The sequence below is a fragment of the Manihot esculenta genome, chromosome 11 (genome assembly GCF_001659605.2).
Source record: "Manihot esculenta cultivar AM560-2 chromosome 11, M.esculenta_v8, whole genome shotgun sequence".
NCBI classification, from domain to species: Eukaryota; Viridiplantae; Streptophyta; class Magnoliopsida; order Malpighiales; family Euphorbiaceae; genus Manihot; species Manihot esculenta.
The window spans coordinates 15,535,216-15,559,313 of record NC_035171.2 but is presented as its reverse complement, the minus strand read 5'-3'; the positions used below and the strand labels follow the sequence as shown (position 1 = coordinate 15,559,313).

General features: G+C 34.5%; 2 protein-coding genes across 2 annotated transcripts; both read right to left on the bottom strand.

Moving 5' to 3' along the window:
* Positions 1–3,733: 3,733 nt before the first annotated feature.
* Positions 3,734–4,535, bottom strand: LOC110626164 (auxin-responsive protein SAUR50). The gene has a single exon (XM_021771936.2). The coding sequence runs from the start codon at positions 4,418–4,420 to the stop codon at positions 4,106–4,108; it is 315 nt and encodes a 104-aa protein (XP_021627628.1). The 5' UTR covers positions 4,421–4,535; the 3' UTR covers positions 3,734–4,105.
* A 3,639-nt stretch (positions 4,536–8,174) lies between these two features.
* LOC110626787 (transcription initiation factor TFIID subunit 14b) lies at positions 8,175–22,338 on the bottom strand. The gene is made up of 6 exons (XM_021772873.2): positions 22,061–22,338; positions 21,323–21,405; positions 21,015–21,236; positions 12,888–13,072; positions 12,677–12,798; positions 8,175–8,531 (listed from the first exon to the last, which is right to left on the bottom strand). Exons 1-6 carry the CDS (start codon positions 22,088–22,090, stop codon positions 8,445–8,447), a joined length of 729 nt encoding a protein of 242 aa, XP_021628565.1. The 5' UTR covers positions 22,091–22,338; the 3' UTR covers positions 8,175–8,444.
* Between the last annotated feature and the right edge of the window lie 1,760 nt (positions 22,339–24,098).

Below are 24,098 nucleotides of genomic sequence, written 5' to 3'. Positions count from 1 at the left end.
CTTTTCTCATTTTTATTTATTAGTTTATTTTTATAATTTAAAAATGAAAAAAAAAAAAAGATTATTCGTAAGATTTTTGATAATGATGTTTCAGAGGCAACTTGCCAAGGGGACCAACACTTTCATCTTTCCATCTTATATATTTCAATAAATAAAATAAATTAATAATGATATTTTTATTTGAATAATAAAAAAATTATATGATTTGCAAATCAGTAAATATGGGGTAGATAAATTTTTTAATAAAATTTCCGTGAAATATAATATAGATGCCCTACAAATTAATTAGGATAGTAAAACCAGCAGGGATGAGAATTGATTTGGGTATTTTCAAACATAATATAATAATAAAAATAAAAAAAAATTAATTCCATTCACGTGGAGGCAAAACTGTGTAATAAATAGGTTGTACCAGTTTCATTTATTTACGTCGTAATTTATTTTTAATATGTAAAGAAAAGAGCTGTAATTATTAATTAAAAAATTCTAAATTAATAATCAGATAATTTGACATATAAATATATATGTGTATGGGACAAAAAGCTCTATAGTACATTGATAATTGTATGAAAAATTGGAGCAGTATGAGAATTGTGTTGTTGTAAAGAAAGATAAAGAATAAAAAGAGAGAAGGAGAGACAATGAATGAGACAATGGGCAGTCGTAGTATCTATTGGAATGAATATATGAGTGTCCAACATCTCATCTCATCTCATCTCATCTCATCTCATCCCCACACACAAGTGGTTCTCATTGTTCTTCACCCTATTCACCAATTCCTTATTTATTTTATCTCATTACACAACATTAACAATCACCAACTTGTCAATTTTGGTGGGTTTTCCATCGTAAACCCTATTCATAGAATGATATAAAGAGCATAAAAAGGGAGTTTGATTTGATATATTGAAAAGGCAAGATTATTGATTAATAGCAATACGTATTCTTATAATAATATTTTGATTACTCAACCACTGCCAATCTCACCATACATTCTATTGCATATTCTTCAACCCAACCACAACCACAACCTAACTGGTTATTATTAGGACAATATGCATTATAGGATACTTTAAAATGTATTAATTCTTAATAAGCGTTAACATGTGGGATGTTTAGAGATATAAATCAAATGTTGAGTGAGGTCCTCAACTACAAGTTTATGAAGAAGCTTTAAATGCATGATCACATTTGATTTGATGTAGAAGGTGAAACTGAGTAGACAAGTTAAAGCAGCAGGCTCCTTCCTAGAAATTTCAGACTGAACCAGCAAGGGGGTGGGGACAAATTGCAGAAGCAAACATGTAGCCAACTCTTTTTTTCCTGAATTTGATGTGAAAGACAAGACATATTTTCATTGTTCAAGCAAATGGTAGCTACGTACCATGTGAAATTTGTCTTCCATCCCCTCTTAATCAAATGCTAATTAATTGCATTTTGCTTTTAATTGAATGTAAATTATCATGTTGGCATTAATTGATGATGAGAAATCATAAGAACTTATTTACTAATGTTGATGGTTTTTTAATTTGTTTTTGAGTTGAGACAAAGAAGTCCACATTAAGAAAAAACAGAGAGAGTGATAATGAGAAGATGGGTGTGGAAAGAAAGCCAAAGTAGTAATGGGTGAAGATATTTAATTGTGAGGAGGAAATTGAAAATGGGTGTGGATTTTGTGGAACAGAAAATATTCTTTCTGGGGCTAAGGGGAGCTACTTGGAGCAGTGATTATTTGTGAAGGCACTCTTAATTTTGTGGCTCAAAGGAAAAGAAAACATACAAATGCATTCTAAATAAACGAAAGGAAGGACCAGCTAACCAGAGGCTGAGGCTGAAGCAGCCTTTGCTATGGTGGTCCTTTTTCAAAAAGCATTTGCTGCTCCTCTCTATTTCATCACTTAAATGCATTCTCATCATACCAACTGTCCTCAAACCATCTTTGGATCACAAATTTTTAATGCTCTTTTACTCTCAAAAATTATATAATTCTAAGATATTATTAAATTAAAATTAATCTTTAAAGCCCTTAAGCCTGTCATTGAGCATAGGGCATGGGAAGGGAGTATACTGGGCAGAGACCATATGCATTATATATAATTAAAGGCACATACCCTCTCTGTGGACCTACCTAAATCCAATTCATACATACTTTTCTACCCTTTGCTCAATTCTTTCCAAGCATATTATAGTGCTTGAATGTGACAATTGCTTGTAAGAAATTGGCTTTTGTATTGCACAACCTTGTTTAAGATAGCCAGTGGTGTATACAATATGACAATTAATAATTAAAAAGATGCATGGTGATGATCATGATGGACCACAGGAGGATAAGATAAAGAGTGATTAATTATGGTAGTACATGTAATAAAACATATATATATCAGTCAGAGTTGATTATATCCAACAAAATTAAACATGAAAATGTAATAGCTTGCTTAGCTCTATGGCAGACTCACTTCCATTATATTGAATAATTAAAATTAATAAATCATCATTATAACAATAATAATTTTATCATTAAAATCAGACTACGCTTGCAACTCCACATGCACATGCACATGCAGTGGTTGCTATCTTCGCTTTATAATCTTTGAAAAGGAGAGAGAGGGACAGAAACTAAATAAAATAAATTCCATTTTTATTAAAAAAATCCCATTTTGGTCGGAGAAAGAAAATAATAATAATAATTTTTATATTTAGAATGATTTTAATAAGAAATTAGTTAAATAACAACAGTATTTTCAATTTTTTCTCTGGGAAGGTACTTTAACAGTCGTACTCTTCTGACAAGAAAAAAAATATATATATATATAACGAAGGAGAGCGGTTGAACTGACGGTTGGAATTGTACATAGAACAAGTCCTTGAAGTGACCCACCAAACCATTTTAAAGAATTTTTTTTTTTTTAAATTTTCATTGCACTTTCATAAACAAATATTTGTTAAACAAAAATAATCACACCAAATAAAGAAAAATAAATAAATTCTTCATATTTATAATAATTTTATTACCTTTATTATTATAATAAATTTTATCATATGGTTAACATTTGTCCATTTTATACATTTTATCCCTTTAATAGGGAATTAATAAGAAATTGGAATTTAATTAATAGTTTCATATTCCGTTTGTTTGACTACCTTTTCAATAAAATATTTTTTTATATTTTTTAATATTTAGATTATTAAAAATTATTTTTTTTATATTTTACAAATCTTATTAACATTTTTATATATGAATTTGTTAATATATTTTATTTTTTAATTTAAAATTAAATAATAAAAAATATTTTTATTTTGTTAAAAAAATTTTTTATAAAAAATATTTTTCAAATATAAATTATATTTTTGATTCAAATACAAATTATTCTCTCTTAATCTTAAAAAATGAAAATCCCATTTCAAGAAACTTAGTTATCATACTGAAGAAACAATAAAATCTTTTTAAAACTTGATTTATAATTGTTATATTTTCAAAATTATAAATATTTTATGTTTTTTTTTTTTAAGAAAAGAAAAGGGTAAGCTGAAGATCCGTACATACTCATGTACCACACTATTCTCTGACAAAAACTATGGTGAAGGATTGTTTCTGTAGATATGGATGCCACTCTCTAAGCTCATACATCTGTTTCATGATTTCGATTTGACTAAAATATCATGTTTTTATTCTTTCCAGCTAATTAATCATGCACCCATTTCTAAATTATTGCTTAATCCAGAGATAGAGAGATTTATGAAACATGATAAACTTTTCATTTGCTTAGAAACTTCTCTCACAGTCACAGTGGCAGCATCTGTGAGGAAAACCAAACTTTTTACAAATCTAAATTAACCCATACCATTTTTGGTGGGTGTTCTAGGTTAGTAATTAGACATAAAAACCCCAAAAGGGTTTAAAAGATCCAATAAGGATTTCAAAAAAACAAATGAAAAAAAGGTAGCCGAGATCAAGAATCACAATGGAGAAGATGTTAAAAAGAAAAAAAAAGAAAAAAGACCAAGCCAGCAGCAGCTGAACTGGTGCAGTGAGCTTCTTCTTATAACGAGCCATCTTCTCCATGCAAAACAATAACCATAAACCACCACCTTTTGGTTCAAATTCTTATCTGAGTGATGATGTTAGAGAGCGAAAAACAACTTCTTCACAAGGAATGGTGATACCCATATCGTGATCAAATCCAAATTCTTCTTCTGCTTGTCGAAGTAAGCATTGGAATTCTGGGTGAGTCAACAAGGAGATGGGAACTACATATCTGCTTCTGTTTTCACCAACATAAACAGCAAAGTGTCCTTTTGGTACGTCAAGAGGGAGGCCATCATCATCGTAGCCATGTTTCTTGCCTAAGCTTGAACACCTCTTGAGAATTTGCTTGAGAACTGCTGTTTGAGTGAGTTTGGTAGATTTCCTGATGGCCATTGAAGGAAGAAGAGGTAGAGAATGAGAAGAAGCTGAGAGCTAAGAGAAAGAGAAGAAGAAGAGAGTAGTGGGGAGGATAGAGGAGGGCGATGGGGATATTTATGAAGAAAGTTGAGAGAGAGGGGTCATGTGGAGTGTGGGGGCAAAGGACAAACCACGGGTGTTTTGGGGTATGTGTATGTGAGGAAAGGACATGGTGGGAGCCAAACCCATTGGCTTGCACTTCTATGTTGGCCCTCCAAATGACAAAATGGACCCTCTTTCTCTGTCACACCATTAATTCCTCACTTTAAGATTTTGCAAAATTTCCCCTACCCATCTAACCAATTTTATCTCTCAATGAAAAAACACAACAAACCCACGGGAGAACATGCAGCAGTGTACATGAGTGATGTGGCATGGTCTTGAGTTGAGGTTCCTTCATGAAGCACGAGATTGGTTCCTTCAAAATCTCATACACTGGTTCTTTCAGAATTTCATATTTCATATCGGTTCTAGATGAACATAGTCGTGGACTTATATTCCTCATTAAAATTGACATGATTTTGATTTAAATTTAATAGTTGCTGTTCGTGTGTAAGTTTTATGTTTCTAAAAAAATCTCTCCAAATTGCAGTTATCATATTAGGCATCAAATTAGCTTTTTAAACATGTTTCAAGCTGTAATCAAGGTCAAAAACTCAACTCTGCCATGCATGCAGTTTCCAATTCAATCTTTTTGCAAGATCTCGAAAATCATCTTTGAAACTTTCTCCATACATCTATAATCTTTCCGAGTAATATTATTCTAATATATTAGAATATAGAAAATCTCATCATCTCTGGGCAAGTAGTCTGTGTCCAGTGTCCATTATCTCTTGGTTTCATGTGTCCTTGGCTGGCAAGAAGACAAAGTGATATATGTTGAGAGAAGTGCCATTCAGCTTGTTAACTCTTCACAGAATATTAAAATATCCCTGCAACCTGTTTATTTAAAGCTTAGTTTTCCACAGAACTAATCTCTCTCTACCTACCTATAACTGAAATCACGGATCAAAAAATTGAAGTGTACTGAAGAGTACAACCCTGTTGACTGTGTATGGTTTCTAGTGATTGTAGGGCTTGTGATTCTGAGCACTAAGTGACAGATTCCTTACACAGTACATCCAAATATTTCGCAAACCCATGTGTATGTTTCTGCCATTTTTACAGATTTTGACCTCAATACCTTCATCTTTACGTTGTCACATTTACTGAGAAGATACTTCATCATCGATCCTTGATACATGATCCAAACATTGTAACTAAAACCTACCTTGCATGCATCCAACTACTTGTGTCCTAAAGTATTACAACTACATGTGTATACTTCACTGTTAGGTATCCTACTTCGCAGATGTCCCCCTTCAGGCACAAAGAGTATTATATAGCTTCCTGAAATTATGAATTTAGCTTAGGGAGTAAAGAAAGCAAAGTGGGTTAGTTAAATCAGCAAAGTCTTATTAATTGTTCAGTAGAGATGTGTAATTGCCTGAAAATATGGGGCTTCCTAGGTGGTCCAGATCAAACTACCACCACTAAAATAGAAGAATACTAATCAAACAAAACTATACTTAAAAGGTGCACCACTGAAATCTTCAAATATAGGCCGGCTCCATTTCTAAGAAGTTAATATCTCTACATGTTCTCAGGCTCAGAAAGTGATCTGCATAAACTAGATTTAATGCCTGATACCACAGCGTCTGCCATTTCTGTCTTCTCCTATTGCTTTTGTTCATATCCTCAAATGTCCACGACAATCCTTCCATGCCCACAAGCATAAATGTATATATATCCTCAGTTTGGCCAGGCTTTAATAGATGTACGAAAGTAGACATCTTGAAAGACATTAAGGTCGTAGCTCTAATTTAATTACTAAGTTGAACTTTAATCAGATGGGCAATGTGTTTTGAAACTTTTAACACATGCATGCATGTATGCATATGTACTTGCATAGCTATAGGCATGCACGCATGTAAAATACTTGTCAGAGTGAGGTAAAAATTGTTTCACAGAGAAGAAGAAAACAAATTACACTTGAGTAGCCGTCTTTGAGCCAAACTCCTCCATGTTCTGTGAATGAGATTGATTCAGAGAACGGACAATAAATTTGCAGACTAGAGAGGCCCACCAGTCTCACCGAAATGCGGTGCCCCGTTGAGAGAGAGAGCAAGGATTTTCTTTATAGTTGATAATGACCCAGCCTATTGTACAGCACATGAAGGCCATGTTACTCTTGCCTCCAAAACATCCTGTAAAGACAACATTGTAAGGTCTTGTAAAATCAATTCAACTGCTTCAAATGGCCAATTTAGAAGCCAAATCTTCGCAACCGTCTATCCGGGTCGGGTTCTTTTATATGCCCCCTCAAGTAAATTACTTTCTCATGGTCATTTTTTGTCCACTCTTCTAAAGGTGGTAACACCATCTATGCATGTGAATTAGCATGGTCCGTGTCTTTATGATGTGGGCATGCATGTATAACCACATGAGTAGAAGATACTGCACTTGTGTCATCAGGATCAAAGAAAGGTAAACAATTCACACCCGTCTAGTTCGAGAGAAACGAAGCTGAGATGTCCTGAAAATGTATAATGGAACCTAATAATAATGTGAAGATACAGATCAGTTTGTTAAAATATCCTCGAATGGTGTCATAATTTTTTGGTATACTCTACACTCAGGCAACAGATGGAGATGCCAAAGAAATGTAAACAAGCAAAAATTAACATACTCACATGGGTTGTAAGGACAGTAGTCAGATGTAAAGGGCCCTAGAAGGCAGACTGGCATGTAAGATCAAACTAAGATTATCAATCAGGTATTCATTGTGAAATGGAGACTTCAAATATGCCATTACCAACTAAAAAGACAATTGAGCAACCATTAATAATTAGATTAGGACCTTGACCATAAAGAGCCCAGCCTAGATAGGGATGGACTTCAACCAGAGAATAATATTTAGCTGGGCCCACCTCAAACCAAAAAGAAATTAAGAAAATTTATGAGAAATAAGGATAGGGCTGTACCTGGCATGCGCGAAAGCAAGACAAGCGGGACAAAGGAATTGAAATGACCGTGACAGCACAAGTAGATCCAATCCAAATGCCAGAAAAGATGACCCCATATGTATTTACCATCTATAAAGAGCATCACAAGGACTGATAGAAGTACTTGACAAGGGTCCTCATCTTCAATGCCATATAATTCATTCAAGGAGCATTTTAATATGAGAAAATGGCCTCTGCAAAAGTATGATAACTAAAGCAGTTTGGAAGCCAAATTCAACTCAGATGGTTGATGCATTTAGGGTTGCAACTTGCTATGCCTATATCTAAAACAACTTAAGAGTATATTAAAAAATAACAATAAAAAGGTTATAGATTTAATTAACATAACCTTCCATTGCATTGCTCATACCAAATTTGAATCGGTAGAAGTCATCCCAGTGATACTCAAAATAAAAGATACATCACCACAAAAAAATTTGTCCAATGGCATAGTCATAATTTTCTGCTCAAGTGACATTTCTGAATTGAATAAACGTAAAATTTAATGCCTCTGAGGGGTGAATATGGCTTTGAACTCATCAACACTGAGAAGATAAAAGATTATGACATTTATTTTCATTCTACTACCTCTTCCAGGCTGAAGCCTTTGATTTTGTCAAGCCAACTCTGAAAAGTAGCAGATCACTATCAATGTATGCATATCAAATGCATTCTTCAATAGACAGTTGAGTAAAATTTAACTTTTACTTGGCAATGATCAAAGTATACAAAAATTTCCTTTTGTTTATTGATACAGAGATACATTTTCATGTATAACCACTGAAAGGGGAGGGAGAAAAAAACAATTTGAAAAGAAAATAGAAAGAGAGACAAGGACAATACTCCAAACTGTTGAGACAATTAATATCATTGTTACATGCCTATGCCGTCATGTGCTGCTGCTACCAAAACAATGCGAAGTAGAAATCACAAGATATTGCAAAAGTAATGTACAATCACTGGTCAGAGGTAGATTTCAACTGCTGATGCTGTCCATCTATCAAGCTTATCTGCCGTCTGAGTTTTGCAATATGAGCTTGCACCTAATAGATACATTGAACCTAAAATATCAATATATTTTACTTACATGCTTTAGAAAATTTAGGAACTATACTACTCATGCAATTTGATAAATAAATTGAACAGTAATTGTATCTCCACAAGCACCTAACTTATCTATGAACTGCCAAAAGGTTCATACTCGAGCCATATTTCATTTCAATTTATTGGAATTTAATATAAGTAAAGATGACATTAAGAATTCAAAATCTAATGGGAGAATTTAAGTGTATGAAATTAATCTTCCCAAAAAAAACCAATCTCTATGCCTCACCACCTTCCAGAAGTAGTTTCCAATTTCCAGAAATAAGTTAATGATTGTCTATTTAATCATTGCCAAAAGATAAAAGGCTCTAGAGTAAATGAATGCTTTTACATGCTTATTTATTAAAAAAGTTCAAAAAATTATTAGAAATTTTAAGAATTATTGGAAGGTCCTGCATTATGGTTCCATTGTCAAAAGGCATACAGTGAAACCACTGTACCCTGAAAATACCAAATTTGCATGGCCCATTCTGTAAAATAGATCTCTATGAGATGCAACACAACTTAAGTTAGTTTTCAATCCATAACTGGTTGAGGTTGGCTACAGGGATCATCTTTCTCTGCTCCACCTAGTTTCGGACCTTTAGAAATATCTAGGGTGATAATATAGATCTCTAACAATGCGCAAGTCCAAACTATGTCAATATCCCATTTCTCAACAATTCCTTTACAAATGCCACTTTTACTTTTCTGTGAATGTACTAATTCTTAATCTGGCCTTTATATTTCAACATATCATTTTTAGTATTCGCATTTCTAGGCTAATATCAATTACATGTTTGTTCATATGGCCCATGTATCATAGTTGGTCAAACTGTGGTACTATAAAACCTTCCCTTCAACTTGGTATTTTGTGCTCACATGGGATTCCTGTGGGATTTCTCCTGTTCACCCAGCTTGCTTTAGTCCTATGGTTTACAACCTTTTAAGTTCCACTTCCACCGTCCCTTTGCATAACAAGCTCCAGTGATATGCAAATTGACATAATTGTTTTGAGCCCTTTCAAATAATTCTTACAATAAAAAAAACATGAAATACTTGCCTCAACAACAACAACGTCATATAGAAATAAAACACATGCGTCATCTAAAATGACAAAGAGGTGCCCCATTCTGTCCAGCCAATGGCAAGTATCAACCATGCATGGTTAACAATTTGGTTTAGAGATCTACCAATGTTTTTCTAGTTATACCATAATGGAGTGACTCAAAGCAAGCAATTGTTTTTGTGAATGATAATTTATGTTTACAATTAGTTGTTGCTCTAATAATTCCTTCTAACCATGCTCAACAGCGTTGGCAAGCACAAAGATTAGAACTTAGGACATTCCAATTGACACAAAATCCTTTAAAGCATGTACAATTTCAATAATTGATAAAAATGCTATCCATCAAATAACTGAATGAATATTATAATTCTAAGCGTTTCAACAATCTTAGAGTCCATTTGTGCAGTCACAGTATACTCTTTTAAATTAATTTTTAAAATTTGATTTCAATCATCTTTGCCTCAACTCATTTTTCTGATGTTTTTCAAAAGCCCAATTAATTTTTCATTGTAATATCTAAGAACATTTTATCAGTTGGGTGAATCACCCATTTTACAGGACAATCAAAGCATCAATTCCTTATCCTAGGAATGCTACATGTGACGGCACATTGCAAATGAATATATATTTAAGTTCTACGCTTATTGTGATGGTGAAAACATGAAGTGCATGCAGTTTGTAGATGTTAGAAAGTTGAGATGGAAGGAATAGCTTGGAAGTCCATACTACTTCCACTTTAGCTGTGTAAAGGCATGAATAAAACAAGGAAGAACAGCTCATAAACCTTCCATCAAGTGAAACTGTGCACCCAGGTCATTCTTCATAGCTTTCTGGGTGAATCCAATATTATATCCATAAAGAAATAATAGATCAAGTAGTGAAAGGTTGAACTGTTTCTACTTTGAACAATGTTTTAGGAGCATGGACGATTAACTATTCCTGTGTTTTATTGACCAATCTTATCTTATGTCATACATACATGGTTTCTCTCCATAAAAGCAAGAATTTGTTCAAGCAAGTCCCCACAGCACATTCTAAACATCAGTTCCGAATAGAGGACTCTTTTACTCTCTCAAAAAATGCACACCAATTTGCAGGAGCTATGCTCAATAGAATCTATATTGAAAGAAGACCCAATACTAGCAAAACACGAATCAGCCAAATGCACATCTAATTCATTAACATAATTACTGGTATGTGTAATCCATGATTACAATAAAGTCACAGAGGTGTAGAGTTAGATGATAAGATAGATAAGCAATTCAAGCCTTAACAACTCTCCTTATGCTTTCTCTTTATGCAGTCACTATTTCTAGTTGAAAACATATTGAGTGCAAGGACCATGCAACATCAATGGCATGCTGCTAATTGATAGGACAGATGCATTTTCAACATGTGATGTTGTCCAATAACAGGGAACATAGAGAACAATGAGATGACAGAAAAGGACCAAATTGTTAACAAGGAGGAACAGAGATGACAGAAAGAGACTAAAGGGATAGCCAATTAGGCTCATAATAAAAATTTGAGAGTAGATAGAGAAAAAGAAATATAATACAATTAGCAACAGGTCAATGTCATTTGAGAATCAGGCTATGAAAAGCACATGCCTGAGTTCATGTGAGTTGAAGAAAAGACATGAATTTGGGTCCATCTTGGAGAAAGAGGTTGGCCCCGCAACTTACACACACAGGAAAAGAAGAAAAGAGAGATAGACTAGAGAGACAATATATGCATCAGAACATGACAGTCCAGCTCTTTGTCTCCATGAAATTGGGTTCCAACTAAGTTCTCTTGGACAATGTTTAACTGACATCTGAAAATAGAAAGCAAATTCCTAATGTGCTTATCACAAATACGCTAACTCTCCTCAAGATATTAAAGTTTTCACTGAAACAAGCATCTCCAGGAAAGAATTATATATTATGAAAAGAGATGCAATTTTACCCATATAAACCACAAAAAATGAAGAAACAAAGGGGCGCTCCCATACCAAGCACACATAGAATCATCTCAGCAAGTATATAATAAAGGCTCTATAACCTATATCATGTTCATGAAAATAATAAAAGAGTCTTTCTAGAAGGATTTTCCTGGAACAACAAGAAGCTTGGAAACAGGAGGGTGCAGTCAGAAAACTTGCAATCCGAAAAGAGATCCAGAGAACATACATAATCTAGAGCCTTGTTTGTGTCACAGGGAACGAGTGTAGAAAGTAGTGTCCTAGGACTCATATCAAATGTTCATGTGGGTGGGGAATAAGTGTGAAGCCAAAAGGATTCCCTTTGACCACTCAGCTTCTTCAATATGGAGGAAGTAATTGACTTCCTTTGGGAAGTAAAACATTATCTAACCTCAAAATAATTTCCTAAAATAATAAAGTAAAGATATTTATGTTAATAAGTTGAAGAGTATTATCATATTTTATAGCATATTACCTAAGAAGTAGGTGAAACAAACATAGAAACAAAATAATTTGAGGAAAAAAAAAAGTAAACTAAAAAATAAGAAATAAAATTCCTAGAAAATGAGTTAAAGTTATTTATGTTAATAAGTTTTCGGTATTACTGTATTTTATAGTATATTGCCTGAGAAGTTAGTAAGTGAACCAAAGATAAAACCAAAATACTTTTGAGAAAAAGAAAATAAAAAATAAACAATAAAAAAAGTTTCAACCAAAAAAGGCCTAGATGAATATGGATGGTATGAATTACCAAGAACTCATACACTGCATAGTAAGGATGTGAGAAAGCAGAGACATATTGTCACTGTATATAAGGCTTAGTTTGGAACAATTTATTCCATAAGAAAAAAATTCAAATCAATCCTTACACAATGCGAGTTCTACTTCTTTTGAAGTGCATTTCTTTAAATTAAAAATAATTGAATTCCCCACTCTAAACAAGAGAATTGACAAAAAAGAAATCAATTGAATTGGGTTCCCACAAAATTCTTCAAAATTCTTCATTCCAAACAAAGGATAAAAGTTTTAAACATGCAAAGAACAGTAATGAAAAATGTGCGATTATTTCTGACCTGCTGACGAGCTGCTGCAAGTTGTAACAGTTCATCTGCTTCAGAGAAATTCATGAACCACTGGCTTAGAGGATGATCTTTAGTATCACCTCTCTTCCTTTTACTTGCATCCTCGACAGGTACTGTAAAGTATGAACATAAAAAAGATATGTGTAATGAGGTAATGAGAAGGCAAATAGCCATAGAAAATAGAATACAATAAGATATATACCAGGAGGTAAAGTAAAACCAGCAGGTAATCTGGGTAAGGTTACAGCAGGATGACTCTGCACACGAGCGAAGAAGCCCTCAGAAGGCTCAGGGAACACAATCTCATCATATGATTCCACAACAACAGGCTTCTTTGTTGACATGGGACCAGATTCATCCTCTGGGTACAACTTCAGATGATGATATCTGTAAAATAGGTCAAGTTGGAAGTAGTTTAATTATTGACATTTTAGTACATCAGTCAGATGGGCAATGCTTGGTAGAATGGTAAAAACCTAGGCTTGCAACCATAAAGATGCAGCTTTATGATCTAAGAGCAGCCAGTTTACGAGAAAAATGAGGCTCCAGAACTGTCTTCAATCCTCTATTCTAGGACTCCACTTTACTGGAATCATAATTTAGAAGTATATAAGGAGAAAATGGAAAGTGGACAAGCTTGCTCTTAATGAAATAAGAATTAACTGAAAGAAAATAGCCAAAAATTGACAAGTAAAATTTCTCGAATTACATAAATATCAGCAGAACTGGCCCTTTAAAAACTCTCTGAAGTAAAAACCCATAAAAAGCACCTTTTCCTACAGCAACTGAAATGTTAAATTGATATTCCTAAAGATTTGAGCATTTGCCTTCAGTCAAGTGCTCCAAGTAACAGAAAATACCACTAAACACTAGAAGCTTTGAGCCTCTTTTCTGCAAATTGGTTGAAGTTTGTTTTCAGAAGATCTTAAAGCTTTTATAGACATGGTTAATTTTCCAAAGCAAAAAAAAGAGTAGATTCCAACCATGCTTAAATGTTCTACAATGAAAAAGAGGATGAAAATGACATTTACTTCTGTTATAATGCATAGCACATATGTTACTGATAAGGGGCCTGAAATGAAGCTGAAATACTATGAAGCCTTTTAAGGTTCATTCGAGAAGGATAAAAGGGCAAAAGAAGGGGAAGGGAATTTGGGAATGTCTTAGACAGTTGGCTGATACGGAAAGAGAAGAGGGAGAAGGACACCTGGCACAAAATGACTAATAAGAAATATTCTTTCTCCAGCATTTAAGGGGAGGATATGAGATATCAGGGAATTGCAGAAAAAAATCATACAGTTGTGGGGCAGAAAATTATTATATGTTGGGGAGAACATCCTAGGGTCTTGAATCTGGTTTTTCTTTTTTTCATTATGGTTTTGTATCAGGAGGTCTCTCTGAAATGGAAAAATCATAAAAAATCGATCTCACAGCGGATGTTGATGAAGCTCATTTCTCACAGCTGGAGCTTCCACTTTATTCCGTGGGGGGAATACAACAACCCAAGACGATGAAATTTTGTGGTAGTGTGTATGGACAGGACGTGGTGATCTTGGTGGATAGCAGCGCGAGCTACAATTTTGTGTCATCCAATCTCACTCAACGGCTGAAATTGACGACAACTTCCACATTTTCATTTAAGGTTAAACCGGAAGATAGGTGCCGGGTACCGTCTGAAGGAACTTGCAAAGGGTTGGAATTAGATTTGCATGATTTCAATGTGAAGGCAGCTTATTATTTGTTCTCTTTAGGAGGAGTGGATACATGGTTTCAAACCGTAGTCGTGGCCGCGTTCACGATCACTGTCACGAATAACGGAAACAGGCCTCTAATGGTTATAATGTAACAGTAATGATCTGTCGCGGTGTAAATTTTTTTGAAAAATTTGTAAAGTTCATGAAATTAAAATATATTGAAATATATAACGAAAATTAAATTATACAACTTAATAATAAGTACAAAAATATGAAATAAACATAAAATATATAAATTTTAAATATTATATATAGTAACTTACCTCAACTAATACCACTAGAATGATAGTCTAGTGTAGGTTCTTGAATAGAAATTTAAGTATATAGACTGCTATCAAAAAATTTAAGAGAAATATAGCAGTTTTTGGCTTGAAAAATTGAAATGAAAGCTGAAAATAAGTATGGAAGAACATTGGAGTCTCGAACTGGACTTTGGACTCTGGAGAAGTGGAGAGAGTGCTGGATGGAGGACTGCTTGACTTGCTGGTTGTGGCAAAGACACAAAGTAGTAAAGAGTAAAGAAAGACAAAAGACTAAAGAGAAGTAGAGAAATCAGGTTTTTACAAAGACTGGTGCTGGATTGCTGGGTGAAAAAAACAGGTACTGCTTTGCAAGATTCCTAAAGCAGCTGATGTGAAATAAAAGAAAGTAACGGCCGTTACATTATGGCTGATAATGGCCGTTGCTGTTGCATAATGGCCATAATGGCCGTTACGGCAACAAAATTGTCCTGTCGTTATTCACAGGCCTTAACGGCCACAACAAGCTCGCAAACCTATAAATAATGGCCGTTATTTAAAACTATGAGTGGATATGATTTTAGGGGTTGCATGGCTATAAACCTTAGGAGACATTCAAGTAAATTGGCGGAAGATGACATTAAGGTTGCAAGTGGGCGACAAACAGGTTAATCTATAAGAAGGGATTGGGAAGCTTGATGAATTGAGCCGTCAATTGAATCGCGCCACAATACCAAACAAATACCCTATTCCGATCATCCAAGAGCTCCTTGATGAATTGAGCGAAGCTTGCTATTTTTTGGAGTTGGATCCAAAATCGAGCTATCACCAGATTAGAGTGGCCGCTCCAGATGTCCATAAAACTGCCTTTAGAACCCACTTAGGCCATTATGAATTTATAGTCATGCCTTTCGAGTTAATGAATGCCTCGGCAACTTTCTAGGCAGTGATAAATGATTTGTTTCGTCCTTGTCTACGCAAATTCGTTCTTGCCTTTTTTTGATGATATATTGGTTTACAATAGGGATTGGGAAGAGCACTTGAAGCACCTATGGATTGTGTTTGAATTACTTTGCAAAAATCAGTTCCATGTTAATCAAAAGTAGTGTTCAATAAGAAAATCTACGGTGCAATACTTAGGCCATGTGATCTCTGTTAAGGGTGGAAATAATCCAGAGAAAATATCAGCAATTATTCGTTGGCCAACTCCCAAATCAATCAAGGAAGTTAGAGGATTTTTGGAAATAACAGGATATTATCATAGGTTCATCAATCAATATGGGTAGTTTGTGAAATCTTTAACAACATTATTAAAGAAGGAAGTTCAAGGGAATTTTCAGTGGACAATTAAGGCAAAACAATCCTTTGAAGCTCTCAAGGGAGCTATTGTCTCATCTTCGGTACTTATAACGCTTGATTTAAATTTACCTTTTGTGGTTGAGTGTGACACTACAGCAAGTGGAATAGGGGGCTGCACTTATGCAATAAAATCAACCGGTGACTTATTTTAGTAAAGTTATTTCAAATAAATCCATGGCCAAGTCAACCTATGAGATGGAGTTGATGGCTCTGCTTCTTGCCATTCAGCACTAGAGGCTCTATCTGATACGCAGAAAATTCACAGTACACAAACCATAGAATTCTATGACATCTCTTGCAACAACAGGCCAGCACGCCTGCCCAACTATATGGGCTTTCTACATTAATGGGATACAATTTTCTCATTGAATACAAAGCTGGTTCCACCAATAGAGCAGCTGATGCCTTGTCGAAAAGGACTGAGGAAGCTGAAGTTTTTGCAATCTCCAATCCTCATTAGGCTGACTGGAGATGATAACACAGGAGGTGTTACAAGATGAAAAATTAGGCAGAATCATTAAAGAAATAAAAGAAGGCACCACATCTCATCAGCATTACTCAGTAGTTCATGACAGATTGTACTATAAGGGGAGGCTGGTCTTGCCGGCTGGTTCAATCTGAATTCCGAAGCTTATAGTTGAATTTCATGCCACACCTCAAGGTGGACACTCAGGAGCCTTCCGCACTTACTGTCGCATAGCTTTAAATTTTTATTGGCCGAGGATGATGGCAACAGTATAGAAATTTGTGATAGCTTGTTTAATTTGCCAAACTCATAAGTATGAAGTTCAATTACCAGCAAGTTTGCTACAGCTGCTTCCCATTCCAAACTTCATTTGGGAGGATATCTCCATTGATTTTATAACGGGTTTGCTAAGGTCCCACGGGGTAGATTGAACACTGGTGCTAGTATATCGCTTGTCCAAATTTGATCACTTCATTGCTCTTCGCCATCCTTTTATGGCAAGAACAGTGGCTGAGATTTTCACAAGGGAGATAGTAAGGTTGCATGGCATCCCAAGAACAATTGTAAGTGATTGTAATCCATTATTCCTTTGCAATTTCTAGTGTGAGTTATTTCGAATGCAAGAAACCCAACTGAAATTCAGTTTTGTTTACCATCCACAAACGAATGGACAAACAAAGGTTCTAAATCAATGTTTGGAATCATATTTTTGCTGCTTCTCTTCTGAACAGCCAAAGGGATGGTCTAAATGGTTTTATTGGGCCGAGTACTGGTATAACACATGCTTTCAGTCCTTAACTGGGAAATCCCCTTTTGAAGTTGTGTATGGTCAGTCCCCACCACCAATATTGCAAACATTTTTGCCATGAGAAATTAGAGTTGAGACTGTATCTGAACAATGCAAAGCCGAGATGAGATTATTCGGCAACTTAAATTCCATTTGCTTCATGCCCAACAATTGATGAAAAAGCAAGCTGATAAAACAAGAAGGGATATAGAGTTTGCTATAGCATACTGTGTTTTCCTTAAGATGAGATTTTATAGACAGACTTCATTAGTTGGTAGAAGTTGTGCAAAATTAGCTGTTCGTTACTTTGGAACATTCGAAATTATAAGCCGGGTATGACTTGCATACAAGCTGAAGCTACCCGTTTCATATAGAATACACCCTATTTTTCATATTTCACAGCTCAAGAAGGTGATAGGGGAACATCAAGTAGTTCAGGATTTTCCAGCCCACTTAGATGTATCTAAAGAACGAACGGTAGAGCCAGAACGAAACTATAGAAAAAGGAATATCATTTGTAACAACCAGACAGTTTCTCAAGTGTTGGTACAGTGGAAGGGAAGTTTGTGAAGGAAGCTACTTGGATTGATCAAATCGACTTTCAGGGATAATTTCCTTATTTTGGAAGGCTGAATTAAAAGAAGGCAGTAATGATAAAAGGGTCTGAAATAAAGCCGGAAATACCATGAAGCATTTTAGGATTTATTCTAGAAGGATAAAAGGGCAGAGGCAAGGGAAGGGGATTTGGGAATCTCTTAGACAGGTGGCTGATACGGAAAGAGAAAAGGGAGAAGGACACCTGGCACAAAAAGGACAAACAAGAAATATTCCTTCTACAACATTTAAGGAGATGGAATGAGGTAACAGGGGCATGCAGAAAAAATCAAACAGTTGTGGGACAGAGAATTATTATCTGCTGGGAAGAACATCCTAGGGTCTTGAATCTGGCTTTTCTTTTTTTCATTATGGTTTTTTTTTTGGTCTTCAAGATTTTGGGAAGTGTTTCTTTTCTGAGAGCTAGATTTATGTTGGTTGCTATGGAATGATTACACGACTGGTATGAAAAGTGTGACCATTAAAGCTTGATTCTCTTTTTTTCTACTCTTTTATTGATTTGAATATAAAATCTCCATTTCATCTTTCCCCAAACTCTATCAGTTACAAAGTAAGAAAAATATTACATTAGATCATTCTATTTGCGTTACTCCTTGGTAGTAATTTTTTGGATAATTGAAAATAAGACGAAAAGCTTTTACTTCAAACAAAACTTTAGCCTTCAAATTTAATTTGCTAAAGGAAGAGAGTAATGGTTGGAAGACATGTATGATGTCCAATAAAATTTGTAAGAATATTAATTCTGGACTTAATCCAAACACAATTTCTTCTATTAAATTAGAGAAGACAGAAGGATAGGTGGATGTAAGTAACAAAAAGAGATCCATTGCTCATCATATAGGTTTCTAAGGAAAGAACATTCCAATATAGAATATCAAAAGTTTAAAAAAAAAAACTGAAAAACTTCCTCTCCCAAAAGACTTCACAAGATCAAATAATGATCACCAACTTTGTACTTCATTGATGGCAGAAAAGATTGAGGCAGGACATCTTTGAAATGAACTTCCAAAGACTTACATGAAAAACATTAATTCTATAACATGGCATCGAACTCAATCCACCCAATTTTTTACTTCAATTATCTTATCCCAAAAAGGATGAGGGTTTAAGGAAATTGCACCAATCATTTCCCAAGAACAATGTTCTTGAACACCAGTTTTTGAGACATTCTCTTCAGTCTTGTGTTTCATCACCCCATTCAAATGACAAAACGGTCTATCTTCTTGTTTCCTACACTGGATTCCTTGACAATTTTTCAATCTTAGCAACAACTCTTGGAGGAAATTAGTGAAGGAAAAATATTATGGAGGAAACGCAAAATTGAAGAAAAGTAATATGCCCACCAAGCCCTCTTACCCTTCTATTCTTTTAGAAATTTTGGCAACCAAAGGATATCAAAATGCCTCAACCTAGGAATACCACCCAATGGAACCCACCAAAAAGTTAAAAGTCCAAATTGCCTTACTAGAGAAGTGATGCCGTGTATAATGTCAAAATGCGTATTAATGCTTGCTAAATTACTTCTTTTGCATGCTAACCCTCTACATTTTAAAACAACTTTTAAAACTTAAACATACCCATTGTTACTCAAAAATACTAAAAAGGCAATTCCTATTAGATGACGCAATGGAACCAAAGGATCTCAAAATAACTTCAAAGAATACCACCAATGGAACCCCCAAAAAGTTAAAGGCCAATCTTGCTTTGCTAAAGCAACGCAATTTATATTAGTGCTTGCCAAAATCATTTTATTTTGCTAGCTAGCTCTACATTTTAAACCAACTTTCAATACTTAACATGCCCACTGTTGCTCAAAAGATACTAAAAAGGCAAATCCAATTAGATGAAGCCACCTCAAAATGCCAAAAAGAGAAAGAAGTGAGAAGGATACACGCTGTGCTTACAACACATGAGATACCAACAAGGAGATAAGGCCTTATTGGGCCTTCATCTTTGCAATAACAAATAATCTGTATTCACCTTCTAGAGAATTGCACACCATTCAAAAGCCTTACCTTACCTTACCTTACCTTCAGCAGCACTTTACTTTTCTAGATTTGGCTGAGTTGAAATAAATATGAAGGGGAAAATAAGGTGGGAATAGAAGCATTTCCAAAAAAAAAAAAATATGAGAAGAATCCAAAGCACAAAACTTTTATCTACCCTCAGAAGCAAATGAAAAGGTTCCAGCAAAGAAAGTGGCGAGATACTTAACAGAAGAGGAATTCAATTGATCTACAAAGAAATTCCTGAAAGATTTCAAGAAAATCATTCCTTGACAGCCTTCCAGGATTGAGAAATGATCAAGACTAGGTACCTTATCCTTGTCTCCAAAAAGGCACCTATTTCTTCTTCTTCTTCTTCCTTAAAAGGCCTTTCTGACTACCTAGAACTAGCCTTGGAGACAACACAGCATTGTAATTACAGAGATCTAATATTAAATTTTCAATGAAAATACCATCCTCACCTAAAGAAGGATTAATGAATAAAATAATTTTGATAATACATAATTAAGTTAATTTATAATGCAAACTATTTGTATAGTGGAACAGCCTTCTATGATGCAGCTTGATTTGCTATTTGAAGATAATAGCTGTAACTTCCTGCTGACTAATAAACCATGTCCATTGTCCGCTGTCTAATTATAGTTCAATATATTCCTGCATTGCTAGTTCTGTGCTTCAGGAATATAATGAAAGGATGAATAGGAAAAAAGTTGGCCAAGAATAATTTCTGAAAACATTCCTACCAAAATCAATGTGGAGCTTACTGAGCAACTTATGAAATTCATAATGCAGAATATGATGTAAAAGGAGTTATTAAATTGTTTATATATTATATTTATATCAATTTGTAGATAAATACAGCGAGTGCGCTTTTTTTTTTTGTGTGTGTGTAGAAAGGAATGCTATGCTGACTAAGAGTTAATATATTGTTTATAGAGTTACATCAATTTTAACATTGATTTACCATTATTTACAGTGAATGCTTGTTCTGTACTATAGGAAAAGAAATTTAAAAAATTGAGCACAAAATTAGTAGGCCAAATCTGTGATCTCCAAAACATGCCAACTAAAATTAACAATGAATAGTAGATGAAGGAACTCACAAGTTCATGGGTTTATCACACACATCACTCTGGAAATACAGAGTGATTGCAATCTCAAATTCACCCCACCCTGCTTCTGATAACTCAAAAGGTGGTGATTCAACGACCCTTGTTGGATTATTGAAACTGGAATGCAGCTGAAAAACAGCTCGCTTTATCACCACACCAAGATCCTCGTTTGTGGCCCCACGTACATACACAGTCCATTTATGTGACTGATACCTGATTAGTGAATCAACGAAAAGTAGATAGCATTCAACGAATAGACAGAAAAGGATTATCCAAATGACAATTAACAATTTACTTACTCATTTGCTTTTTTACCAAGCCAGAATGAGATATTGCCATAAACAATTGGAACGCTAATCTCAACGTCTTTGAGCTTCTTAATCTACAAAAAAGTGATACATGAAAATATCATTTGAAAAAACAAAGAACCATAGTTGGATAAAACTAATGCGACATAGAGAACAAGGCCTCATATCTATGCAAAAGTTAATAGTGATTCAATTGATGGATAACTGCTACAATGTTATCAGAAATCGAGCACTATCTTAAGCAACAAAAAAAATTCATGTAAGCGATGGTTTACTAGCATGATTGGAATAACACTCAAATCTCAAAGAAGGGGAAAAGAAGCTGTGGGAACAGCTCTAATTTTCCTATACAGAAATATCAATTAGAATGAGGACAGAAAAAGAATTTCAGTCTAAGTTCTAGGCAAATCAATCAAACAAATGGTAACTAAGCAATCATTAAGAACAGAGTTTTTCTTAACTTTCAAATAACAAGTTATTAAGTCAAACGGTACCATCTTTTATAGTGATTCCAGAACTGGCTAAGAATCCAAATCCAAACTAAAGCCATAAGTTCACGCTTTACACAAAGACCCATATGCATCAAAGCTAGAAACAGAGTCTTGGCATTCAGAGCAAAATAAAAGTACTTCCAAGAAACAGTCTTGTGCATCTCGGGTGCAATATATTGATGATTCAAAAATCGATAATCGTTGAAATCTCAAACTGTTAAGTGAAACTGATAGTTACCTTCTTCTCAGTGTCCTCGGCTCTGCTCATTTTTTGGTTCTTGATTTTGGGTATGGGTCCACTTATTCCAGGCTAATCTCGACCGTTTTCTTTTCGATGATGAACTGTTCTTTCACATCCCAAACATAGAATTGTTAGATATTGAGTGTTGATTCAAAGATTAGGGTTTTGCTCTGCTGAATTGCAGAGCCGGGTTTAGGGTTTGAAGGAAAAGAATAATTATAGCCTACTTCAATAGCACAAATGGTTCTTTAGTGGGCCAATCAGAGTTAAGAGAATTGAAGGGTAATCCTCACTTGCTGTTGAGTTAAAATAACTAGAAAGTCCTTGATTTCATTACGTGGCAGTTTTTGATTGATTTTGTGCAAGTGCAGTCGTAACTGATTTCCTTTAAGTTATTTGTAGTGCCCTGTCTGTATTTGTGTCTGTCTGGCCTCGATTTATTTTTTGCTGATAGAATTAGGGACGGCAATCGATCACATATTTTTATTCCATTTAATCGAATTTTAATAGGTAATTATAATTAAATTTAGAATTCGTCAGTTGTACTAAATAGTTTCTGAATTGTTCTACTTCATTTTTATTTGTTAAATCAATTAAATTTAAACTTTCTAATGCAGATATTATAAATCTCATGATAAAATAATACACAGATAAATACAATAGTCACACAGTAATTAATTAATTAAATAATAATAAACTAAATTAAGATAATAATCAGCTAAATTTAAATAAAATTCTGCTAAAATAAATTGGTTGTTACTTAAATAAAAATAGCCTATTTTTAAATAATAATCAGCTATATAACAATTAATTATTACTTGATTAAACATAATATGTAGTCAAATGGACAGCACAATTTCAGATGTGGAAGATCGGTATAAACCGCAACCACAGAGCATACTTATCATGGAATGCAATTGATGTTAAATTGGTTAAATTGGTTTAAGGTTCCTGCACCGTTAACCTGGATTCCCAGAATTAACTCAGAGTGATATTTGTAGAGAGAGAGAATAGGATTGCCGTCAACACGGTCTTACACAGTAACAGTTGGTATAATACAAATATTTATTGAATAGAATACAAATACAAATACTTACTTTTGTAAAATACAAATATTTAAACTGCTACAACCATGTTGTAGTAAACAGCGGTTTCCTTACAGATTGTTGAAAATAAAGCTAAGCTAACTTTGGAATACATAAGGAAAGAGAGAGAAATTTTCTTTGTAAATTTCGGTGTGTTCCCCAATGGTCAGGATCTCTCTATTTATAGCCGCGGACGTCAAAAATTATGAAATGGAGTTGAGCGGTCCGGACATGAAATGGGATTCAATTTGGTTGAGCGGTCCTTGGTCAATTCTTTGGGGGTCTCAGTGTCTGCCACTTGGTCTGCCATTCATAAGTGCTTTGTGGGTCCCAGTGTCTGCCACTTGGTCTGTCATTCTTTGTGGGTCCCAGTGTCTGCCATTCTTGTCTGCCACAGGTTTGTCTTTTGTAATTATTGTGAATTTTGATAAATTACATTTCTGCTTGTGTAAAAAAGTCATCATTATCCGTGGTGATGTCTACAGGAGATGAGACAGAGCTCTTGGTTTCTTTCAATTCGTCTAATAGTTTGTCATATTCTTCTTCAGAAATGCATTTGGCCATTTGAGCCATGATATGTTGTTTTTTGGCCAGGAAGGTTTCTTGTTTGGTTATTTGAATTGGGCTTGAGGTTTTGCAATAGTGAGGTTGGGAAGAAAGAAAATGGTCAACAGCTGTTGTGTCACAATTGTTAAGATCGGTTTTAGACCACCACTTTATTTTATATTTGCGGATCAGATTTGGTATCTGAAAATTGTTCAAGGTTTGGTCTTTTATCTGATATTTTGACATATGGATCCATGGGATATGGAAAAAATGGGAATAAATTAGCCATTTTGGAGATAAGAGAATGTTATCAGGTAATTGGGTATTTTCAAAAAATTGGTCATGGGCTAACTGAATTTGTTCTGGTATAATGCTTTGGTCTATCCCAAATTTATTCCACCACT

What these genes read in the sequence shown, in the direction of transcription:
- LOC110626164 (XM_021771936.2), bottom strand. Translation starts at nt 4,420, where the DNA reads ATGGCCATCAGGAAATCTACCAAACTCACTCAAACAGCAGTTCTCAAG.
- LOC110626787 (XM_021772873.2), bottom strand. Translation starts at nt 22,090, where the DNA reads ATGAGCAGAGCCGAGGACACTGAGAAGAAG. An exon ending in TGGTTTTACTTTACCTCCTG is followed by an intron (nt 12,799 to 12,887) that starts GTATATATCTTA and finishes CATACTTTACAG; the next exon opens with TACCTGTCGAGGATGCAAGT. An exon ending in TTGCAGCAGCTCGTCAGCAG is followed by an intron (nt 8,532 to 12,676) that starts GTCAGAAATAAT and finishes TGTATCTATTAG; the next exon opens with GTGCAAGCTCATATTGCAAA.